Source organism: Gossypium raimondii, chromosome 11, assembly GCF_025698545.1.
Source record: "Gossypium raimondii isolate GPD5lz chromosome 11, ASM2569854v1, whole genome shotgun sequence".
Lineage (NCBI taxonomy): Eukaryota > Viridiplantae > Streptophyta > Magnoliopsida > Malvales > Malvaceae > Gossypium > Gossypium raimondii.
Window position 1 is genome coordinate 52,775,195 of NC_068575.1, and position 23,027 is coordinate 52,798,221.

At 35.1% G+C, this 23,027-nt stretch overlaps 2 protein-coding genes, 1 non-coding gene and 1 pseudogene across 3 annotated transcripts; 3 read left to right on the forward strand and 1 right to left on the reverse strand.

Annotated features, from left to right (window-relative positions):
- The first annotated feature begins 2,260 nt into the window (after nucleotides 1-2,260).
- On the forward strand, nucleotides 2,261-5,961 carry LOC105803033 (autophagy-related protein 18a). Its single transcript, XM_012634969.2, has 4 exons — nucleotides 2,261-3,324; nucleotides 3,973-4,171; nucleotides 5,088-5,214; nucleotides 5,668-5,961. Exons 1-4 carry the CDS (start codon nucleotides 2,485-2,487, stop codon nucleotides 5,756-5,758), a joined length of 1,257 nt encoding a protein of 418 aa, XP_012490423.1. The 5' UTR covers nucleotides 2,261-2,484; the 3' UTR covers nucleotides 5,759-5,961.
- A 1,591-nt stretch (nucleotides 5,962-7,552) lies between these two features.
- Nucleotides 7,553-8,661, forward strand: LOC105803031 (glutathione S-transferase F13). The gene is made up of 3 exons (XM_012634966.2): nucleotides 7,553-7,797; nucleotides 7,906-7,954; nucleotides 8,054-8,661. The coding sequence occupies exons 1-3, from the start codon at nucleotides 7,651-7,653 to the stop codon at nucleotides 8,515-8,517; spliced, it is 660 nt and encodes a 219-aa protein (XP_012490420.1). The 5' UTR covers nucleotides 7,553-7,650; the 3' UTR covers nucleotides 8,518-8,661.
- Nucleotides 8,662-11,028: 2,367 nt separating this feature from the next.
- TRNAG-CCC (transfer RNA glycine (anticodon CCC)) lies at nucleotides 11,029-11,099 on the reverse strand. The gene has a single exon. It is a non-coding gene; the product is annotated as a tRNA-Gly (tRNA).
- A 139-nt stretch (nucleotides 11,100-11,238) lies between these two features.
- LOC105800951 (dephospho-CoA kinase-like) lies at nucleotides 11,239-13,421 on the forward strand (annotated as a pseudogene).
- Nucleotides 13,422-23,027: the final 9,606 nt, after the last annotated feature.

A 23,027-nucleotide genomic window follows, 5' to 3' on the forward strand; every position in this document is an offset into this window, starting at 1 on the left:
TGAAAAAATCAACATGGACCAGCCAAGGATGAACCAAAGAGAAACTTGCTCCTATATATGGTATGGAATCTGTATGTTTCATACGTCATAGGGTTACACATTTGGGATTTATTTATACTAATCTCACGAATTAAGATTCATTACATGTAATAATCCGATCAGATTCTATATTGTAGTATAGAGCTTCTCTGTTTGACAAGCTCTTCCTCACAACACCAGATCGGTTTTGCCTTGCATTTTTTTAATTTATGACCACTTACATAATAGTAACCGCTAAAGAGAAGATATCAACCTTGTCAAGATGATCATAGTTCTCGTTAGGATTTCTTGAGGCATGTAATGTGCATCACCCTCTTCAACTGGCAGCTCTTATTTAGGAGAGTTGCACATCCAAAATCACCAAGCTTATAAACACCATTCTTCACATATGCATTATCAGGTTTTACATCCAAATGAACCATTCTTCTTACATGTACAAACTGTAGTGCCTTTGCCATCTGCAAACCTTTTCACATCAGAGTGGAAGATAGAAAATAGGGAGGAATAAAACATAAACATAAAAACCTATTGGCTTAAAAAGTGTGACAAGAAAATGCATTAAAAAGTACTGTGTACTAAGTAGAAGGGAAAACCATGGAGGACTGTGAGCAGGAAACTATTGTTTTGATCCTAAACTCCAAATACAACCATGTAAGCATAAGTTTAGAGGTTGAAAGATATTATTCTCATTCTTTGCAGAAAATGAAGGTCAGGTATAGTCCTTTAATAACCATGAAAGGTGCAAAGAGAAGATATATTTGGCAAAGATTATGTGATGTTAAGTCATAAGAAGGTGATTCGAACCAACCTTTTCATTTTCAAAACATTATCTATACTTATATTCTGCCTTTTTTTCTCAGATAAGGGTAATTGAAATCCCCAACCATTATTTTCAATTAAAATTGATAATTGATAATGAGGCGTAAAGTGACATGCAATAATTGTCACATGCCATTTAACTACTAGACCGACACCAAATCATTGACGATGCTAAAAGGCAAATCCCAATTTTAATAAACGAAATGAAATTTTAAATATAAAAAATAATATTCTGAAAGTTTAGGTACCACAATAAAAAAAAATTGCTAAAATACAAGAGTTATAAATGGTATTATACCATTATCCTAGCTTCCATGTGTAACGGCCCAGGTCTTAGTGGTACAAAGATCAAATTATATGAAGACAGTACTGAGACTAATTTGAGCAAGTTTGATCCAAAAATATCAAACCTTGCCACTTGTAGCACCTGCCTTGAAAAGTTGAATTTTACTAAATTTGCAACGTTACAAATATAAGTAGAGCAGGAGCTCACTTTAGTCAAAATAGTACTGCAAATCCTCACCGCCAGGTTGCTTTCACCAAACTTTATAAAATACGCACTAACAAATTGGGTGCATCAATGCAAACACACTCAAATTCACATTGTTTTTCAAATATTATATAATTTAAAACTATTTTATTTTTAAATATAATGGTTGAATTATGTTTACTGTATGGAGTAAATATGTTGGGTTGGCTTATTTTGTTTTGCTTTAATGAGTTTTGTTTTTCCAAAAGAAATATTTTTGAAATAATTTTCATTTTATTTGTTTATAATCTAATTTGTCTTTTCGTGATTGAGATAGACACATATACCAAGAATTTAATAAAGCAGACTATTAATACATTCAAAATAATATTAAAACAAAATGTCATTTGATATCTATATTAAAAAATTTAATTTTACACTTATTTTATAATACACATTTAAAGTGTTTCAATCCACTTTTGTTTTCTTTTTCTATTTATATATGATTATCTGAATTTGTAAAATGGTTAGAGAAAACAATGCATGTAATGTTTTGATTTTAAGGATTATTGTTGTTTACTTTTTGTTATGAATATTAAAATTTAAAGCCACAGAATTATCAATCCACTCTTTTGTCTCAATTATCAAATTTCTTTTAAAATACTAAATTATTAATTATAATTTTAAATTTATATTGTAGGTAAATCCTTTTATGTGTAAAAAATTTGGATAAATTAAATATATAAAAAAAGAAGTATAATGACATTACGAAGCTAATCAATGTTGAATGTAGAATTGATGGAATAAATCTTGGTTTTCATTAAGGAAGAAATGAGAATATTGGGATGGAAGCTGGCGTAGGGACAAAGCGAAACTCGGCCGCTTTTGTCGATTCGCCTTCTCTAAACTAACGAATGCTTCATTCAAAACCCAACCCAACCCAACCCAACATATATGTATTTGTATGTCTAAACTGTTTTCTTTTTTAACTGTTGCCCCCCAAATAAACCATAACCACCAATCCAAAACAAACAACTGTCCTCCTCCTCCGATTTCCAGCACGACACCATCGTGATTTGCTCTCCCCTTTCTCTCTCTACCCATCTGTTTCCGTCCTCTTCCTCTTAATCATCCATATTTCGTTACTAAATCCTTCCATGGCTACCCTTTCAGCTAGCCCTAGCCCTAACCCTAACCCTAACTTCCGTTCCCCAACAGACCAAACCGACCACGACCCGGAATCTCTACCTCACATGGAGCTTCACCCTTCTTCTGACCAGGACCCCACCCCCAACTCTAACCCTAATTTCCACGCCGTTCTTCCGACTCCACCCGAGGCGATTGCTCCTGCAGCGGCGGCAGCGCCCTCTCTTCTCCACATCTCCTTCAACCAGGACCACGGTTGCTTCGCCGCCGGGATTGATCATGGCTTCCGGATTTACAATTGCGATCCATTCCGCGAGATATTTCGCCGGGATTTCGATCGCGGGGGCGGTATTGGAGTCGTTGAGATGCTTTTCCGGTGCAATATTTTGGCTCTTGTTGGCGGTGGACCTGACCCGCAATACCCACCCAATAAGGTTATGATATGGGACGACCATCAGAGCCGATGCATCGGCGAACTTTCGTTCCGTTCCGAAGTAAGATCGGTTCGGCTTCGGAGGGATCGAATCGTAGTTGTTTTGGAACAAAAGATTTTCGTCTACAATTTCGCGGATTTGAAGCTGTTGCACCAGATTGAGACTATCGTAAATCCTAAGGGACTCTGCGCGGTTTCTCAGGGGGTTGGGTCCTTGGTTTTGGTTTGCCCTGGATTGCAAAAGGGGCAAGTTAGGGTGGAGCATTACGCCTCGAAGAGGACCAAGTTTATCATGGCTCATGATTCAAGAATTGTGTGCTTCGCGCTTTCGCAGGACGGGCAGTTGCTTGCTACCGCTAGCTCGAAAGGGACGCTGGTTCGAATTTTTAATACTGTTGATGGTAGCTTGCTGCAAGAGGTATACCGTTAAATACTATTTTGTTACTTCTTTCTCATTTATTTTGGAACTGAATTAGGCAGATTGGGTGGGTTTAAATTTCTGATAATGCGATGAATTGTTTCAAAATTCTTTTAGTTGACTCGTGATACGGTAATCTTTTAGTCAAATTAATACGAAGACACATAATTTGTAAGAGATTTCATTAGAATGTTCGCCCAATGATGCTCAAACTAGAATTTTGTATGTTTTGCTGCATCTGCTCTATTTCCATCTTATTATGTCAGCTTGAAAAAGGTTAATATATTTTTCCGAGTTACTTGCAAATGCTAGCAAGTTGAGTTATATGTGAGAAACTGGGACCAAGATTAGGGCATTCTAATCGAACAGATGGGGGATACTAACTAGTTCATAGTTAAGTATGTGTCTAAGTAATCCAGTTTTTTCATGGTTTTCTACTAAACTATCATGTCATGTGTTACGAGTGTTAGATATTGTTCTTTTGAATTTTCTAGATGCAGTGAGTGCAGCATATTCACAAAATCATTTTAGTGGCTTTAGTGATTCTTACGGTTCTGGGCTACATTGAGATTCCATAATAATTATCTTACTTACTATGATTCAAAACATTTGCTGACATTCTGGAAGTTTTCATGTGTATAAATATAGGTAAGAAGGGGGGCAGATAGAGCTGAAATTTATAGTTTGGCGTTCTCTTCAAATGCCCAGTGGTTAGCAGTTTCAAGTGACAAAGGCACAGTCCATGTTTTCAGCCTTAAGATTAATGGTGGATCTCCAGGTATTGACAGGTCACAAAGTGCTTCCGACCCTGTTACATCACCGCATTCCTCTCTTTCTTTTATCAAAGGTACGGTGCTCTCTTTAGCCCACTACTTTTTCTATTGCCATCTATTCGAACTTGTAATCTTGTCTTAAAGCAATTAATTTATTCGAACAGTTCTCTTATCGATAAGTTTTTGTGCAACAAAATAGAATCTATTATAGGAAAAAATTCAATGCCAATTGCCCCTTAAAACTTCCTATTCGTGATTTTCTGAGATTATTGTCACCTTTGCATGAGAAACAAAATTACAAGTGTTAGTTGGATGCTGCTGGGGAATCAGCATTCTAATAATGATGAGCTCCTAGTCAATTGGTGTTTAAAATAGGGTTAAATCACTATTTGGGACCTGAACTTGGCAACAAGTTGGGGCCCGAACTAGGTAATTTTTTCCATATTGGGGCTTAAACTTTTTGTTGTTCAAGTTAGTCCCTGAACTTGATAATTGTTCCCATGTTGGGGCTTGGACTTGGCAATTGTTCCCATATTGGGTCCCGAACTTTAGGGTTCTTAAGGAAATATCAGTGATTAACTTGGACGCAAAAAGTTCAGGCCCTAATTTGGAAACACTTGCGAAGTTTTGGGGCTAACTTGGACAAAAAATGTTCAGGCCCCAATGTTAGAACAACTGCCTAGTTCAAGACCTAACTTGAACTAAAAAGACGTTTAGGCCCCAAAAAGTGATTCAACCCATTAAATAATGTCTTCAAATTTTGTGAGTGATATGATGAGCATCTAAAATGGGCTTTCTGTTTATAGGAGAGTTGTCCAAGTACTTCATCTAGCAGAGAAAGTAACCCACTTGAATAGAATGTGACATCGAACAAGATTGTGTCAAATATATTTACTTGGAATTATGCATTTGATTTTCTTCTGTTTGGTTTTTTGGGGGCAGTAAACCAAGAAAAGCATCTAAAATCCTAAATTGATTTTCCATTTGCAGGTGTGTTACCCAAGTACTTCAGTTCAGAGTGGTCAGTGGCTCAATTCCGCCTGGTTGAAGGTTCTCAGTACATTGTTGCTTTTGGTCATCAAAAGAATACAGTGGTAATTCTTGGCATTGATGGAAGGTAAGAAAAATCAAATACTAGTAGATGTTATTTAAAATTGCTTAGAGCATCTATCCATGAGAATAAAGTTTTCCATTATTTCTGTTAAATTGAGTTTATAATGCTCTGGTAAATCAACAATCTAATATATAGGGCGGCTATAGTTAGGTATTTTGTGGTTAATCAGTAACCTTGGCATAGGAGTGGTTGATCCGCCACTTTCCTAGAGTTAAATGTTTTTAGAAGCACAATCTTTATGAAATTTCATTAGTACATACATAGGAAGTTTCGTCGAAGCATCTGTATGTTTTCAAGGTGGTTTCTCTTGATGGCCAAAGACCTTTGTCTTCTCCTGTGTGTGTGTGTGTGTGTGTGTGTTAGATTTGTTGTTTGCTGCTGCTACATGTTCCTTTTGTTTTAGTTTCTTATTACAAAGGCCACTGACTAAAGTGTAATGGGGTTTTATGGATGAAGCTTCTACCGATGCCAATTTGACCCGGTGAATGGTGGGGAAATGACCCAGCTGGAATATCACAACTTTCTGAAGCCTGAGGCAGCTTTCTAATGTGCTGCATTTATTTATAATATTTTTCTATTTATCGGGCATATAAATATATTGTATATTTTAAGGTTCTACCACCTTTTCCCCTAATTTGCCTGATGTATTCTTAATTTGTAAATATACAAAGCTATATAGATTTGTATAGTTTGGAACGGCGTACCCAAAAGATATTATATATATAAAAACCTGTTCATTTCATTGTTTAATTTCCTTTTCTTTTAAGGGTAGGTACGTAGAGGCGGCATAGCAAATTTACAATGCTAAATCCTACACTTTAATAATAGATAAATTTTTTGGATCCAGCGCGTAATTATCTTTGAAATCTGGTTGTTGCAAAATCAGAAATTGAAAAACTCGACCTAATGTTGAAATGGTTTTTGCTTAAATTTCAAGGATGTTTTTTAGATAGTAAAAAACTGTTTGTATGTTATAAGTTATGCACAAATCAATTCACAAAGGTGAATTTATTTTCCAATAAAAAACTTAATATGGTAAGGTTCCTTTGGAAATAATTGTTATTTAAAATAAAAGAAAGAGCTTACCTTATTTCAACACAATAAAACAAAGTATAAAATAAATTTAGACCAGTGTAGAAGTCATAACCGAAAGCTGTTGATTCTCCTCGTATGAATAAATGTCCGAATAACATAATCTAAAGAACAAATCTCAAGATGATGCTTTGGTTTGTTATTTGACCATTTTTTATGCAGGGCACTGAAAACTGTGGTTTGACCAGACTCTGTCATTATATATTGCCAATAAATTATATAAATCATCCACTTAACATTTATTATGTATAATCAACGCTAATACTTCATTTATGTTCTTAATACATGATTATTACTAAGAAACTTCATGAGAAAAAGTAGGAGAGTAGGTTCTTATTTTTTAACTTTCTTACAAATACTAAATTACACATATATAATATATTATTACTCTTTAGTAAATGTGACTTCTCATTGATAGAAGTTTGATACGAGTGAAAAATATATTTGTTAAAATATTTATATAAAAATTTTGATTATAAAATATTAAAAAATTATAATAATATAAATTATGAATTTTTGTTGTACCAATTGTTGACTCAAATATTGAAATAATACATGGTTTAAAGAGACATTTTAACACTTTGTTTCCCTTGTAATTTGAAAGAGAATGATAAGTAATAAGATAGTATTATGTTGTGTGTTCATGCTCAACCAAGTTTTGTTAGAATTTTTTGTCCAACCAAAAACTATTGGTGAATAAATAAGACAATAAATATTGGTCCCTACATATATAGCATGTGGTTCATTAGTTATGTCTAAACACACCAATGGGAAGGTTCACCATAACTTGTCCACTGAGACTTCACATGCTAACACTGTCCATGAAACTTACCTCTCAAAGGAAAGATATACTTGTAGAAGGGAGAGTTTTTAAAGCAACTAACATCTTGGAAGGATACCTTCAATTTTTATAAGACATTATCAATTAAAGAAATGATATTTGAGTCTTTGATTAAGTTTAGGAATTCTAATAACGATTACAAAACTCATAAAGTTAAAAAAAAAAAAATCATCTTTTTATGGGTAGAATACATATCATCAAATCAATTTTAAATTTGATTGAATTACACATTTTATTAAATATTTGTTATATTGATCCCACTCAATAATAATGTATTACCAATTTGGGTTTAGGTTCAATTTTTTATTTTTCAAAATAAGGGTAATCAAAAAGCTTTTCAAGGCACTATCCATACAGTAGTCATCTATTTCACATTTGCAGACCTAGTATTATATAAAGACAGTTGAAGCTCCCTTCCTTTCACTTGCGCTCTTTATCTCTTTCAGCTTCATTGCTTACTTCTTCTCCTTTATTTACTTTCACACTCAAATCTCAATAATAATAAAATGGCCCTCAAGTTGTACGGGGCAGCCATGTCCCCCTGCACCTCTCGTGTGATGACCTGTTTGCATGAAAAAGAAGCTGATTTCGAGCTCATTCCAATCGACCTTTTTGCCGGTGAACACAAGCAGCTTCCTTTCCTAGCCAAGAACGTAAACCCGCAGTTATTCTTTTATTTTAGTCACTATATATTACGAGCATTTGATAGTTGCTTAGAGTTTTCATGGCTTCTTTTTAATTTTGTGAAATATATTTTGCAGCCCTTTGGTCAGATTCCAGCGTTAGAAGATGGCGATCTCAGTCTTTTTGGTAGGCTGCTGTTATCACTTTGTGGTCCAAATATTTGATAGAAAAAAAAAATAAACACTTGTTTTGATCATTGTTTTTTGTAATGTTTATGTACATCAGAATCTAGAGCCATCTCAGCATACGTGGCTGAAAAGTATAAGGAAGCAGGCCATGATCTAATCAGGTGCCAAAGCCTAAAAGAAGCGGCTGAGGTGAAAGTGTGGATGGAGGTGGAATCCCAGCAATACCATCCCGCAATTTCCCCAATCATATTCCAGTTCTTTGCGGCACCTCTGCAGGGAAAAGTCCCCGATCAAGCAATCATCGATGAAAACTTGGAGAAGCTAGGCAAAGTGCTGGACGTATACGAGGAGAAACTGAGCCGCACCAAGTACCTTGCGGGTGATTTCTACAGCTTGGCCGATTTGTTCCACTTGTCTTTCACTTACTATTTCATGAAAACCCCTTGTGCTAACCTGATAAATGAGCGTCCACATGTTAAGGCTTGGTGGGAAGATATTTCCTCCAGGCCTGCTTTCCAGAAGGTGGCTTCAGCCATGACATTCGGCGAGAAGGGGAACTAAACTGATCATCAAAGGGTTAACTTTTTTTAATTATTATGAAATTTTAAACAAGTTTTGGCATTGTTGGGACTTAGGGGTTGGTTGTTTTCACTTGATTGTTATGAAAATTTATAATAATTTCAAAATGTGATGCTTGTGCGTTTCTCTCTGGCCCTGATTACTATACTACTATCAATGTGACAATATATGCAGAAGATTCTGAGCTCATTGACTGTATATTAAACTGCTAATTATAGAGAACTTTGTTTGATATATTATGGGAGATTGTGATGCAATTATATCGAGGTGATCTGGCGTAACCCATGATGTTATTCATACGCTTCAGGAATTTAAAAATGAAAAATCTATGTACATATCATAATGCATACACTTGTGAAAGTGAAACCACGTGTCTTGATTGTTCATCTGAATTTCTGCTATATGTAATCCATAAAATCTACTTTCACGTTCAACATGTTTATATATAGAGTTCCCATTGCAAATCTGCTGTTTTGTCTCCCATTCAGAAAGGTGTGGAGTTAATCCACTTTTCAATTATACATTACAGTTTGAACATAAGAAAATCTTTGCTTGAGGCTCTTCGGTGCTAGAAAATGGTGATCATGTGGGATTTTCTTTTGAGTTTTGACAACTTTGTACTCTTTCCTACCTTTTTTTAAAAAATTTCGTCGTCCAAATCGGCTGCTGTAAAAAGTTTTCTATGGGCACTAATAAATTTGAAGATGCAAAGCTCAGTTATTTTCATCCACAAAATTCAAAATTAACAACTTTTGTCTAATTATACATGCGTTTGTCATCATTCATATTTTCATTACATCAACATTTTTTTCTACCTTTTACTTAACTCGCTTTAATGGATATCCTGAAAAATATATATTTTTATTAGAGATAGTAAAGCAATGAATCAAAATGAGACAAGAAGTGTTATAAAAAATCATTTTGATGATTACATATCCCAAAAGTCACTAGTGTTGAGGTTCAACTTTAAGTTTTAAGAGGTAATTTATCCACAATATAATTTTTAAGTCACTTAAATATATCTTTCGGAAAGAAAATAAATGTGTTGATACACCAGTTCGACTTGGGAACAACTTTCACTTTAATTTGTCTACATCTTAATTTACTTTGGTTGTGTAAGACTCCCCTAGTAGCTTAATTTCTGTATTTGCTAATGATAAGCAGGATAATGCCTTGTATCGGACAATATTTTAATTTGATTTAATGGTAACCGATTAAAAAAAACCGAAGGAAAACAATGGGACTTTCGATCTCTTTATATAATATATGCACCAAAATCTAAAAGAAGCTTGCATTGTTAGGTCAAAGACAAAGACTCAAATGTGGATGGAGATTGAACCCAACAGCTTAACTCTGCAACCTTCACCTAAGTTTTTATTAAGTGGTGGTTGTCTTTTGAAATTAGTCGAGTGGACCACGTTCATAATGTCGAAAACTCAACCTGAAATGTGGTAAAATTGCTGTCACAATGCATGGGGTGGAGTTCAATGGCTGAGGCAGAGCTGGCTGATCATAAAATATTGAGTTTGAGCTAGTTCCCATTATTTGTCTAAGGCTGGAAAGCAGAAAAACGAAAGCATTATTGATTAGTTTCTAGGAAAATGAGCATTAATTTCATGACTGCTCTCACTTTCTCAGCATCATCCCATTTCCCCATCTCTGCATACAAATTGAACAACACAATAAAGTAAGCGTTGATAGCTGGCTCCAACCCCGCAAGTTTCTTAGCACCAATCTCACTGCATTCCAAATTCCCATATGCTCTACGAGCAGCAAGCAGCATTGTTGTAAGAATAGGATAGAATTTTCAGTTTAACTGATTTAATCGTTATAAAATAAAAAAAATTATATTAAAAAAGAAACTAGGAGAAAACAAGAATAAATAATAATAACATAAACATTCAATTTGTAAATTATAATAAATAAAATTAAATATTTAAAATAACTTAAATTGGGTTCAAAAGATTTTATAATAGTTTTTTTATCCGATTTGACCAATTTTTTATCGATTCAATTTTCTTTTGATTTTAAAATATCAAGTAAATCGATTGGACAGATTATCAATTTTTAATTCAACTGAAGCATTAATATTGATCTCGGATAGACCTCTATGCTCTAACAGGCATACCCGGATAAATCTAAACCACCCAACGTGCCAAGAGATCAATGTATTATGCATAATGTTTTTTAGACCAGGCAAGAATCCAAACTTCCCTTGAACTAAACAAGCATAAAGCAGCCCAGCTAAAGTTACATCATCATTCTTAAAGCCTTTTTCTTCCGTTCTATTAATCAAACCACCAGACCAAAACCGTTCCACTTATATTGAAGGTTCAGCACATTAGTGTGAATTTATTGGAAGAAACCACAGAAGTGGGTCAAGCAAAAAAGGGTAGGCTTTCAAAGGTAAAGGAAATAAGTTCTAACATCTTATGTTATTTAACAGTGGTTGTTGGGCTGAGAGCAAAAATTGAAAATTAAAGTGAAGAAAATTGCGCATCCGGGGAATCGAACCCCGGTCAGTACCGTGGGAGGGTACTATGATACCACTACACTAGATGCGCTGGACCATCCAATGTTACCATACTTATTTATATAACTATAAAACTTAGTCGTTCTTTAATAGAGAAGGTAACCAAACCTGCGTAGGAAACAAGAGGTTCATTCAAAGGTTGAAGAAGAAAGGAAAACTGTAGAGGGAAAATGATAATAGTAGGGTTAACCGGAGGGTCGCATTGGTGAAGTCTACAGTTTCTTCCCTATTATTTTATCCATAGTAATTAGTTTTGGTTTTGCAGGATGCGTTGAAGAGGGGCACAGGCGGGTACAAAAACGTGGTGGCTGAATTTGTGCCGGACATTTAACTAGGTGATAGTCAAGTTGATGGTTTGAAGTTGGGCCAAATTGTCTTCTCTGATGACTCCGAACGTCAACTCCTTAGTCGATAAATGTTCTGTAATTTTCTCGTTTTGACGAGCTGGCCAGCTTAACATTGGGAATAGCCTTTCCAAGCAATGCTTATCTACTATTATACTACTATTGTAGTCTACTAGTCTTGGAGGTGGAACGTTTACCATCAAAATGTTTAATCGACCTTTTAGTGTAAAGTTTGTTCTTATTTAGTTTACTTAAATACTTGGCATACTTAAGTCATCCCATATGACCATTATCACTTACCTTGTCATGAAACTGTGGATTCTTTTGATTTGGAAATGTGGGTAAAGTTTGTTCTGACATCGTTTTAGAAATTCTGAAGCTTTGGATAGAAGGGTATAAGGTAATCGTTCTTGATATTCCACTGTTGTTTGAGGCGAAGATGGATAAGTGGACGAAACCCATTGTTATTTTATGGGTTGATCCTACCGTGTTGAAAAATGGCCAACCATGCTGCTGTTATGTTTTTGTTAAAGTACATGCTACTATGATGATTTTGTTGAGTGCATACAGTTTGTATGCATGCTGCAGCAATTGTGCATGTTGCAGCAACATATTTTCTGTTTTAGTTGCAATGTAATTTAGTTTGGTTGAAAATGAACTTTGATGTTGATGTTTTGATGGGATGATTGAGGTGATAAGTCAGCTTATCCATGTGTACAGGCAATGTTTTAATAGTCCTAATGCTGACTAGTGGGGTTAGTTGAATATTTGGTGATGTATTTTGACTATAAATGTATTGTTTTTATATTGAATGAGCAAGCATATCAATTGTGTAAAGCGGATTGTTTCCTTGCTGCATGTTTGTGAATAAGGCTTAGTTTGGATGGGCGGTGTGTTTACCTCCGGTGAGGTTAAAAACAGCGGTGACGGTGAGATTAGTTACTGTAGCGGTGAGATTGGATACTGTAGCAGTGAGATTAGAAACAATGGTGGAGTGTGTGTTTGGATTCAAACGCAATTGTATGTGATGAGGTAAGAATAAAAATGACTATTAAGGACACAGATTAGAATTGATATTTAATAGAAGTTTTTAAATTATTTTTCTTTTATAAAATTATTAAAATATGTGAATTTATAAATTAATTTAATAAAATATTAAAATGTATCTTCCGATATTTTATTATAAATATTTTAATAAATTATATAATCAATTTAAATTATTTAATAGATAAAATGATAATTATTTTTAATTTTTTATAGTTAAATATTCTTTTATAACAATGATAAATATTATTTTCACAAATAGTAACATTATACTTGGATCAAATTTTGAAGTATCTAAACGGATGGTTTTTAATAAAAAAAAATAGTAACATAAGACATAACAAGTTTCAAGGATAAAATGGTAAAATAATAAATAAAAGTATGGGTATTTTTGTCAATTAAAAATACTAACTGCCCTAGTGAATTTTAATTGCTGCAGAAATCTCCAGCTGATTTTCAGCATATCAGTGTGGTGAAAATGCATTTTCACTGAACTGTCATGCTGAACCAAACAACATAGCAGTGAGGTCGGTAGCAGTTATTTACCCCAACTGCACCTCATTGGCATTAAAAGCGAAACCAAATGAGGCTTAAGTAAATTGTTCTTTGTTTCTTCCTCCTTTGCCTAAGTAAATTATTCTTTGTTTCTTCCTCCTTTGTTCTCTGTATTGTTCTTTTCTTTTGCTGCTGTCACAAACCCAACATACCACTTCGAAGACTCGTGGGAAGAGATAATTCAACAGAGGAGGATGCCAGGAATAGGATCAATGCTCAGATGTCTCTAGATTCAAAGAGGACACTAGCAGACATGGTGATAGATAACACTAAATCACTTCACGACTTGCAGGAAAGGTTTGCCCTTGACTTGGACTGAGTTGTGGCTTTCGAGGGACGGAGCTTTGTCAGCATCAAGATATTATTCATCAATCCATATGTACTACGATCACAACCAACTTGAGGATTAAAACTGTTTATATCCGTTGACTATTCTTGATGGCGGGAAGTGATATTTTCGAGGTTTTATACGAGTGAAGAGAAGATAGACGAGACTTATGCCTGTCCAATTTTGTAAATAAGAATTCCATACTGTACCTCTTACTTGAGGTTATAGAACTTTATTGGTTTTCTTTTGATTGTTGCTTATAAACAACGAAGTATCTATTTGTTTAACAAAATCTTACTAACAAATAGTCATGTGTGTGTGTTTGCGTCTATTTGTCTCTATCATTTTAAGACAAAATTTTGGCAGTTGCCTTATGTCCAGCAGCAGAGAGATAGAATCCTTTGTAAATTACTAGGTTCTATACACAAATCAGCTCAGGCCTGTAATGACCTAAGGCATCAAAGGGAGAAGGTAAAATGGCATAGAATTGTATGGTGCCATTTTAATATTCCTAGACATTCTATTATTTACTTGGCAGAAAACTCTAAATCGGTTTCCTACAAAAGATAGAATGAGATCAACAGGGTTTGACATGCCATGTTACATGTCATGAGGAAGTGGAGAGTATGACCACATTTTGTTCAATTGTATGTATTCTGGGCAACTGCGGCAAGAATTATTAATGCTTGTGGCATAAGTAAAGCTGTAGGGAGTTGACATAACCAACTCACTACATAGCCAAATTTGTGTTATTAAGTGATGACAATAGTTGTACTTGGTGGCTAATTCCACTTAACTGTATTGGTCGCTTGTTTTGTATGGATAATCATGATTGACTTATTTATTTTTTAAATTTTGGATAATCATGATTTATGTATGGCCATTACAGGTATATTCTTTTCATTCTTTATTGGAATGATAGTTTTTTCAATGAGGTACTTTGTTTTTCTTTTTTTGAAATAAATACTATAAAATTCATTAATTGCAAAGAGAAGTACAATCAAGACTAGCAATATTGTTGGAACAGTGGTAGCAGCAGCAAGCAAAAACATTAACAGCAAAGCAAGCAAAAACAGAATGAAAAACAAATGCCAAAATGTAACTAAAGGAAATCACACATTTTCATTCAAAATTTGAAAATATATTGTGCTTACAAAGTTAATTGAACAGTTACCTAAACACTTAACTGCTCCCACTACTTTGTCTAATAGCTAACTTATGAAATACATAAAAACAAAGTTGATAATGTCAGCTATTACATCCATCAGATTCAAATCCAAAAATCTACTAACTTTAGATATCAAGTTACAAGCCAAATTGATCAAGTTACAAAAGAACTAAAAGAAACAAAATGACTAGGCTGCTTTTGGTTCAGTCTCGATGCTGGCATACTAGCTGAGCTGCTACTGCTGGTCACTTGTTGCATTGCAGGCCAATGTTTAACACTCCTCCTTGGACTGTATGAAGCAAACATCAATTGAATCTTTTAAGACTTCAAATCTTGTTGTACCAAGAGGCTTTGTCAAAATATCAGCCAATTGATTTTGTGAACTGTAATGAATGAGACTAACTTCTTTGGACTATTCAGCCTCTCGAACAAAATAAACCTTAATCTTAAAATGTTTGGTCTTGCCATGAAAAACTAGATTCTTGGCTATGGCAACTGTTGATTGGTTGTCTACCATGATCTTAGTATATTTGTGTTGCTCTTCATTTAGATCACATAACAACTTTCTAAGCCAAATGGCTTGACTGACTGCTGCTGCAGCTGTTATATATTATGCTTCAGCTGTTGACTGAGCAACTGTTTGCTACTTCTTAGAACTCCAACAGAAAACTCCCGAGCCAAGTGTAAAGAAATAGCCTGAGGTACTCTTCATGTCATCAATAGACCCAGCCCAGTCACTATCTGAGTAACCAATCAGCTTAAGCTCACTTCGTTTATTGAACATGACCCCAAACTTTAAAGTTCTTTTAACATACTTGAGTATCCTCTTAGCTGCCTTAAAATGTGTTGTGTTACAACAATGCATGAACCTTGACAATATGCTAACAACATGCATGAGGTCAAGTCTAGTTGCTGTTAAGTAAAGTAAACAACCAACTAAGCTTCTGTACTCCTTTTCATCAACCCTTTCTTGATTTCTAAAACTTGCCAGCTTCTCCTTTTGAGCCAATGGTATGCTCACTGATTTGTAATTTGTCATGCAAAATTTATTGCGAATTTTCAAAGCAAAGGCATGTTGATTGATAAAAATACCTTGATCAGACTGGTTCACTTCCATACCAAGGAAGTATGTCATGATTCCTAAGTCAGTCATGTCAAACACCTTTTGCATTTGTGTTTTGAATTCTTGGATCAAATCTTCCTTGCTTCCAGTCACCAACAAATCATCCACATAGATTGAAACAATCAGCAATGTCTCATCTTTAGACTTCTTCACATAGAGTGTTGGCTCACTCAGGCTTTTCTCAAATTCGAGCCTAGACAGGTAAGCATCAATCCTGTCATACCAAGCTCGAGGTGCCTGCTTCAGGCCATAAAGAGCTTTCTTCAGCCTATAGACTTTGTCCTCTTCTCCTTGGACTTTGAATCCATCTGGCTGCTTGATATATATCTCTTCTTTGAGAAAACCATTTAATAAAGCTGACTTAACATCAAGTTGATGGATTTTCCATTGCTTCTGTGCAGCCAAGGAAAACAGAAGCTTGATGGTGTCTAGTCTTGCCATTAGAGCAAATGTCTCCATAAAGTCAATGACATGCTGCTAGCCATACCCTTTCACCACAAGCATTGCCTTGTGTTTGTTCAATGATCCATCAACATTAAATTTGGCTTTAAAAACACACTTGACACCTATGAATTTCTTTTGATCAAGTCTATCTACCAGATCCCAAGTGTCATTTTTGTAGATCATATCAATCTCAGCTTCTATTGCCTCTTTCCAGTGCTTGTTTCTCACAGCCTCTTCAAAGCTTGAAGGCTCAACTATAGCCACATTACATCTTTGATAGATGTCAGCAATAGACCTGGTCCCTCTCACAAGAAGATCATCCACATTTGCATTGCTGAGCTCATTTTCTGTTGGTTCCAAGTTACTGTCAATTTGTTTTTCTTCAAACTGACTTGTATATGAACCATCCAAGTTCCAAAACTTTTCTTCATCAAATTTGACATCACTACTCACCAAAATTTTTTTGGTTGAGGGATCAAATACCCTGTAGCCCTTCTTGATGCTACTGTAGCCAACAAATATGCCAGGAACTGACCTTTTCTCAAGCTTAGTTCTTTTTTCTGCAGGTACAAGGACATAACACATACATCCAAATACTTTCAAATGAGAAACAGATGGCTTGAGTCCATGCCATGCTTCAAAAGGAGTCTTGCCCTTCACAGCATATGTTGGCAGCTTGTTGAGCAGATACACTGAGGTATTGACACCCTCAGCCCAAAATGTACTTGGAAAATTACTTTGAAATAGCAAACACCTAGCCATGTTCATCATTGTCCTGTTCTTCCTCTCACATACCCTATTTTGTTGAGGAGTATATACTGTGGTTAACTGATAATGGATCCCAGCCTGCTCACACAACTTTTAAAATATTTCAGACAAGTATTCAATGCTATTATATGTCCTCAAAGCCTTAATCCTGTAGTCTGCTTGATTCTTAACTAAAGCTTTAAATTTTCCAAAAGCTTTAAACACCTCAGACTTCTGTTTCAAGAAGTAAACCCAACAAAATCTGGTCAAATCATCTATAAATAGAACAAAGTACTTACTGCCATTTAGTGAAGAGGTCTTCATTGGTTTACAAACATCAGAATGTACTAATTCAAGCCTTTCACGAGCCCTCCATGCCTTGTTGACTGGAAAAAGTAGCCTGGCCTGTTTACCAAGCTGACATACTTTACAAACAGTCTCTCTTGCCTCAACCTTGGTCATGTCCTCTGCCAAATTTAGCTTGTGCAACAAATCAAGTGACTTGAAATTAGCATGGCCTAGTCTCCTATACCATAAGCCAGCATTGTCAGTTAAGCTTGTATAAGCCTTCTTCTCAAGCTGACTTACATCAAGCATAAAGCACTTATCTGTCATAGGTACTGAGACTATTTCCTGACCATGAAAATCTTTAATAACACAAGAACCATCCTTGAAGACTAGTGAATAGCCTTTTTTAACCAACTGACCTATACTAAGTAAGTTCCGATCTATATCAGGTACATAAAGCACATCTGAAATAACTTGTTACCTGAACTAGTGTTGATCACATCATCACCTCTACCTTTAGCTTCAATCAAGTTCCCATTGCCTATCTTGATATTTGAGGTAAAGCTTTTATCAAGGTCCTTGAACAAGCTTTCATCAGCTGCAATATGGTGTGAGCAACCACTATCCACAAGCCAACTGCATTTGACTTTGCTTGTGGTTGCAAAGCATAAGGCAGTAAAGACATGCTCCTCATGAGCTTGTAGGTCATTAGCAGTCTTAGCTTATATTTGCTACAGAGCTTGTGGCATCTCCTTGTTCTTGCACACCTTCTTATGATGACCATACTGTTTATAACTTTTACACTGAACATCTGGTCTGTTCCAGCAGTACTTCTCTAAATGATTAGTTTTCTTGTAGTGAATGTATTGTGGGAACCTCCTTCTCCCTGCATCTCTTCTTGATTTCTCCCTTCTATCAAACCAAGGCTTCTTTGCTTTCTGACTTGAGCCTGAGCCTTCTCTGGCTTTTGCTTGGAAGGCTCTCTCAGGGTGCTCTTCCTGCCTATTTGCCCTCCTTTGCTCAAGTGCATAAAGAGAGTTCACCAACTCAGATAAAGAAATGGTTGTGAGATCCCTCGAGTCCTCAAATGAGGAGATCTTTGACTCAAACCTCTCAGGGAGAGTGGTGATAACCTTCTCAACATCCCTTCTGTCACTGAAGTCTTCTCCTAGGAGTCTAATATTGTTAACAGTAGCTATGATCCTATTAGAGTATTGCTTGATAGTCTCTAACTCTTTCATTTTCAAATTTTCAAATTCCATTCTAAGGTTGATTACTTGTTGCTGCCTTGTCTTATCTGATCCCATTAACTCCTCCTTTAGCCTTTCCCATGCTTGCTTAGGTGAGTTACAAGCTATAATTTGAGTGGAGATTACATCAGTCACTCTATTCTGCAGGCAGGCCATGGTTTTGTGCTTCTCGGCTCGCTCCTCACTATGTTGCCTAATCTGTGCAATGGTGAGATTTGCCCTCAATGGAGGTGGTTCAACATCATTCTCAACTACACTCCACAAATCATGGCTTAGAGGTAAGTTTTCATCTTAACTACCCAAATGTGGTAGTTCTCTCCAGCAAACACAGGTGGTAGAGGTGGTGTGAAACTCATATTGTTGAAAACAAATTTGATAGCCTCGATATTTAAATTTGTTTTGACAGATAAGACTCAACAAACAATAGAGGCCCTCAAAGACAACAGGCTCTAATTACCATTTGTTGGAACAATGGCAGCAGCAGCAAGCAAAAATATTAACAACAAGCGAGTAAAAACAGAATGAAAAATAAAGGCCAAAATGTAACTGAAGGAAATCACACTTTTTCATTCAAAATTTGAAAATATATTGTGGTTACAAAGTTAATTGAACAGTTACCTAAACACTTAACTGCTTCCACTACTTTATCTAATAGCTAACTTATGAAATACATAAAAAAAAAGCTGATAATGTCAGCTATTACATCCATCAGATTCAAATCCAAAAATCTACTAAATTTAGATATCAAGTTACAAGCCAACTTGGTCAAGTTACAAAAGAACTAAAAGAAACAAAATAACTAGGCTGCTTCTGGTCAGTCTCGATGCTGGCATGCTAGCTGAGCTGCTACTGCTAGTCACTTGTTGCATTGCAGGCCAATGCTTAACAAATATGCAGAACTACCCTGGGCACCTCATCTACCCAATACAACAGATCACTAAGATCATGGCCACATTTTGCAAGATAGTGTGAGCCACTTGGTTACCATCATTAGGAGAGTATTCATAAATACAAGAGACAAAACGTTTCTCCTTCAATTTACAATTTCTAAGTGCTATGCCCATTTCTGAAGGGTCCCTAAGACCCTTGCTTCAGACGTTCAATTATCACGGCCTCGTCTTCTTCAACCATTATCTGCCTAAAGCCAAGATCGCCTGTAATGGCCCAAATTTGAGGTTATCGGAACAGTGGTTTCGGGACCACAAATCCGATGAGAAAAATTTTATTTTTCTTATATTTTTATGGTCTACAATTTCACAAAATGATTTCGTGAAAATTTCGTTCGAAAATTTCGACGTTTGGGCACTCAATTTAGTCAAAAGGACTAAATTGTAAAAAGTGCAAAAGTTGAGTTCTACATGTTAGAGGTGTCCAATTGTTATGAAACTTTAAATTGGAGGTCCTTATATGGTAATTATACCATTGGTAACTTGGTAGACAAAATGGACATGAGATAAGTGAAATAGAAAATTTTTAAGTTAGGGGCAATTTGGTAATCTAGTAATTAAAATGAATTAAAAGGAAAAAGATGGCAAAATCATCATCTTCTTCATTAGGACGAAATCAGCAAGGGGAAGCCATAGTTAGGGTTTTCAAGCTTCCAAGCTCCATAGTAAGTGATCCCAAGTCCCGTTTTAATGTTTTTACGTTTTTGAGTCCCGGTAGCTTAATTTAGCTTATTCTAGCAATAATTTAACCTAGGGTTTATATTTGGAAAAATACCCATAGGTGAAAAGTGTTTATTTTGATGTTTTATGATAGAATATGAAGCTAGAAATTATGTTAAACAACTTTTGCTAAGCGATTTTAAGTGAAAACGAGTAAAACGACATAATCGGTAAAAATACCTAATGTTCATAAGTACATGTTAGAGTGGGAATTTGATGTTTCCATAGAAGGTAAAAATGTTCAGAATGTTATAAAACATAAGAATAAGAGATGAAGTTTAATTTCCGTGCCTTGGGGCAAAAATGTAATTATGTAAAAGTTTAGGGGCAAAATTGTAATTTTAAAAAAGTTAGAGTCGAGGGCTGTTTTGATGAATGTGATTATTAAATAAGTTAAATTTACTATTTTAGATGAAGAAGTACGAAACTCGAGGTTAGACAAAGGGAAGAATAAAGTTGAAGACTAAGTTGGTGAATTTGGCTATAATTGGTACCGAGGTAAGTTTACGGTAAATAAATGCAATATTTCAATATTTATTATCAATGCTGTTATTTTCCAGCAACTATGAATTTATTTTATGAATTTATTTGATGATGATCTAAGCATGAAATGATAGAGAATTAAAATTAAAAGTCCAGTTGATACATAAGGATGGTCTTGGATACGAATGTCATGACATTTGGGTAAAGAGGTCCCATGTAAGACCTTATGCAGGACATGGCATTGGCACCGAGATGAGAGGTCCCATGTAAGACCATGTCTGGATATGGCATTGGCACCGAGATGAGAGGTCCCATGTAAGACCATGTCGGGATATGGCATTGGCACGAGATGAGAGGTCCCATGTAAGACCATGTCAGGACATGGCGTTGGCACCGAGATGAGAGGTCCCAGTAAGACCATGTCTGGGACATGGCATGGGCACCGATATGAGAACATCCCATGTAAGACCATGTCAGGACATGGCTTTGGCATGTTATTATCAGAAGAGACCCGAGTATCCTTATTATTCCAATGTAGCTCAACGGGCTTGTAAACGAATCATGTTCATGAAAGTTCAGTTTAAAGCATAAATGGCAAGCTCAGGTAAGTTATAAGAGTTAAGAACTTATTATACTATCAATTGATGTTCAACGATGCAGCAAGAGTTGAGTAAGTTATGTACACAAGTATTCTAAGTAAACAAGCAAGAGAACTAGTATGAGATTAACTAAAGAGTAAACTAGAGATATAGACATTTGAGTTTAATTATTTAAGTTAAATATTGTTATTTATTTGCTAGTAAACTTACTAAGCTTTATGCTTACTTCTTTTATTTCTTTCTCTTATAGTATTGCAAAGCTACTTCAAGGATCCTAAAGAAGTCGGAGATCGTCCACACTATCAACCACAACTGCTCGGTATTTTATATCGAAACACGTTTGAGTTATGGCATGTATAGGGATTTAGTTATTTTGTATGTTTGTGATTATGATTTTGCTAAAGAATGGTATGTAAGTATTTGATGATGTATGGTTATTAAAATGGTTAAGTATGAAGGTATTTGTTGTTATAAGAGTCTAGGTGATAAATTATGTATGGAAATCATGAAAGGATGAAATTTTGCAAAGAAACAAAATTCAGGCAGCAACAGTGACGTGACTTTGAAAAATCACCCAAGATAGTATAAAATGAATTAGAGGGTAAATAATATATGGAATTAAATCTTGTTGAGTCTATTTTCATGGAAAAATAACGGTGTAGCGAAAGGAATTTTATATTTTAAGATATGTGAATTTTCGTGAGACAGGGTCAGAACAGTTTTTGGTGTCCCCTATTTTGAGTTCAGAAAATAATTAAAAATTGTACAAAAATGGTTATGAGTTATAGTTTATATGTATAGATTTCTCATTGAGTCTATTTTCTGTAGAAACAAGTAAGAACTTCATATGAAAATCCTACAGTGAGAAAACTTATTTTTAGTGACTAGAGGTCAGGGCAGTCAGGTGGTGAAACAGGGGAGACTTTAACTAATAAACTGTACTAATTGGCTGAACCAAAAATTCTAAAAATTTTATGGTGAGTAGATATATGAGTCTAGTTTCAGGGAAAATTTACAGAATTAAATTTCGAGTTCTGTAGCTTGAGTTATAATTAATTTAGTAACTGCTGCGCGATTGGACAGATTTGCTGTAAATAGTGAAATGAATTTTCAAACCTAGTTTGTATGCTCCGAATTGGTAAGATAAGCTAAGTAATGCCTCGTGCTCGATACCGGCAACGGTCTCGGGTAAGGGGTGTTACATCGCCAGTGAACTGCAAAGCATGAAAGCATGCGCAAGCCTCAAACCATTTCTAGAGGGGACATATAAGGGAAAGGAACCATACCAGAATCCAACACCTCTCTATTAAAGTTTCGCACCACAAATCTAGCTGCTCCTCGTCTCACAGCAATACACAGAGTGATGGGTGCTGAATCCATCGTTAATAAAGCTTAAACCTAAACATAATATAAAATTTGCAAATATAGGGTTGAGTTCGAATTTCTCAAAATTAAGACACTTGTGGACAGTTTCATGCCCACTCGTCTTGCAGTCCTGCCTAAAATTAAAAGTGATTAAAGTATCATAAAATTAAATAAATAAAAATCGAAAAAAATAGTGAAGTAGTAAATAAAAAGTGATTTTAAAATTAAAAAGAATGAATCAAACTAATAAAAGTTCCAATTTTAGAAGCGACATCAGCCTTGATTTCAGAATTAATCACAGATTATATCCCTTTTCACTTATTAATAAGTCAGTTATAATGATCAAGAAACAATTTCAAGCCACCAATCTTTACTTAATCGTGGAAACAACTTTATGATTAACCTTTATCAAGTGAATAAATTTAAAATAGCTTTCATGATTTAATTTAAAATCTACCATTGATTTTAAAACAACTTATTTAATTGTCTTTTAATTTTCATAATTGCTTATTTAATTTTTCAATACAATATAGAACTATCCCATAAATATATGT

Excerpts from the sequence above, each read along its gene's own strand:
- LOC105803033 (XM_012634969.2), top strand. The coding sequence starts at position 2,485 with ATGGCTACCCTTTCAGCTAGCCCTAGCCCTAACCCTAACCCTAACTTC. Across the intron at positions 3,325-3,972 it reads ATGGTAGCTTGCTGCAAGAG|GTAAGAAGGGGGGCAGATAG; the intron begins GTATACCGTTAA and ends GTATAAATATAG. Across the intron at positions 5,215-5,667 it reads ATTCTTGGCATTGATGGAAG|CTTCTACCGATGCCAATTTG; the intron begins GTAAGAAAAATC and ends TTATGGATGAAG.
- LOC105803031 (XM_012634966.2), top strand. The coding sequence starts at position 7,651 with ATGGCCCTCAAGTTGTACGGGGCAGCCATGTCCCCCTGCACCTCTCGT. Across the intron at positions 7,798-7,905 it reads TTCCTTTCCTAGCCAAGAAC|CCCTTTGGTCAGATTCCAGC; the intron begins GTAAACCCGCAG and ends TATATTTTGCAG. Across the intron at positions 7,955-8,053 it reads TGGCGATCTCAGTCTTTTTG|AATCTAGAGCCATCTCAGCA; the intron begins GTAGGCTGCTGT and ends TATGTACATCAG.